The sequence below is a fragment of the Pinus tabuliformis genome, chromosome X, assembly GCF_031772625.1.
Source record: "Pinus tabuliformis cultivar Carrire ecotype Pingquan chromosome X, CPIR1, whole genome shotgun sequence".
Classification (NCBI taxonomy): Eukaryota; Viridiplantae; Streptophyta; class Pinopsida; order Pinales; family Pinaceae; genus Pinus; species Pinus tabuliformis.
Genome location: NC_142308.1, coordinates 1623668993 through 1623670796, shown reverse-complemented (window position 1 = coordinate 1623670796; position 1804 = coordinate 1623668993). Strand labels below are relative to the sequence as shown.

The following is a 1804-nucleotide window of genomic DNA, read 5'->3' as shown; positions in this document are numbered from 1 at the left end:
AACGAGATTGTGGAAGAGACCTATAGAAATTTGGGAAGAACGATTGTGTACCTTTTGCACTTCTGAGACAGTGGAATTGGAAAAAACAATTCATTTTGGAATATGATGCTTTCAAAGACATTAGGGAGAGTTATAACCATATATTAGTATGCTAGCATCAATTCCTTAACATCGTCTTTTCAATGAAAAGACTTTTAAAAAATTAAATCAACTCATTATCAATTTAAATAAAAAATATAAATTGCAAAAAACAAAAAACAAAAAAATTAATAATCTCATAGACTATTTTAATCTCATAAACTTTAAAATATCATTCATTCATTCCTTACTATACTTTTAACCTACTTTTACCCCTTCAAATACACTTTGCTCATATCCTAACCAACAATATTCCAGATCCATACTGACAACAATGAACATAAAAAAAAAAAAAAGCATAAAGAGTATGCAGCTTTCGCAACGTTATCTTCAACCCCACAATGACAAATAAATTCAAATGTCACAAGGATAAATACTCTAAATTAATAGCTTGACAAATTACACATGAGCAGCCTTGAACAACATGGACAAATTATACTTGGGCGGCCTATGTAACAAAACATCAATGCCTTTTAATCATTGGCGGTAAAATGGGCGTTGTACGTGGAGGGTATCTATGTTCAACTTAATATATGTCAGTGCCGAGAAAGCAGTTGAAGATTTTGCAATTTCAAAATGGGCAAATTCTGGCTATTGAAGACAGAACCAGAGGAGTGGTCATGGGAGCACCAGGCCGCCAACAATGGCGTCTCGCAATGGGACGGAGTGAGAAATGCACAGGCCCGGAACAACATGAAGGCCATGAATGTTGGCGACCTCTGCTTCTTTTACCACAGTGGCAAGAAAGACAAGCAGATTGTAGGGATTGTCAAAGTCATCAAGGAATTCTATGCAGACCCATCTGACCCCTCTGGCAAATACGGGGTGGTTGACGTAGAGGCCGTGTCCCCGTTTGAAAAGCCGGTAACCCTCGCACAAATCAAGCAGGATGAGGAGCTTAAGGACCTTGTGATGTTAAAGCAGCCTCGGCTCTCTGTTGTCCCAGTCACCGACAAGATATGGACACGTTTATGCCAGCTAGGAGGATGTGATGACATCATAAGCTGAGTACTGGTTGTTTTCATCTTTTGGGCATTTTGTGCACTCTGTCTTACCGATTTCAGTTTTGGCTTTGCAATGTGGTGTAATGCTTTCCGCCTACTTAATGGTGGAATTTTGTATGTTATGTAATGGCTGTTTTCATCTTTTGGGCATTTTGTGCACTCTGTCTTACCGATTTCAGTTTTGGCTTTGCAATGTGGCGTAATGCTTTCCGCCTACTTAATGGTGGAATTTTGTATGTTATGTAATGGTTACTTAACTAGTGGATTTTTGGGCAATTCATGTTGTTTAATGTATTTTGTATGGTTTGCATGTGTGAACCCTATGTGTGTAATTTAAGGTTGAGCATAGCAACTGGTCATGAGACTAGAGCAGAATAGCAGAAAATTCTTCTTAGAAATGTACATTGTATTCTATAGTGTTAGCCACTGACATGGATGCTGTAGTGTTAGGTCCCTAAGTTCAGGGTTTATAACTTGGAATTTACTAGGGTTTAATATGTATATTTTCAATAAGAGTTGTGGGGGTGGGAGAGAGGTCACTATTATTTGGTTTCCATATCTAGTATTCACAGTTTGCCAGGATTTGATACTAGCCTTACTATCCACACCGAGAATACAAGGAAGGGTGTGTGCTTACTGCAGTTATGGGAATTTTGCAAGGG

The 1804-nt window shown here is 38.3% G+C and overlaps 1 protein-coding gene across 1 annotated transcript; it reads left to right on the top strand.

Annotated features, from left to right (window-relative positions):
- The first annotated feature begins 569 nt into the window (after positions 1–569).
- LOC149146257 (thymocyte nuclear-like protein) lies at positions 570–1418 on the top strand. Its single transcript, XM_089448313.1, has one exon. It carries the CDS (start codon positions 715–717, stop codon positions 1144–1146), a length of 432 nt encoding a protein of 143 aa, XP_089304439.1. The 5' UTR covers positions 570–714; the 3' UTR covers positions 1147–1418.
- Positions 1419–1804: the final 386 nt, after the last annotated feature.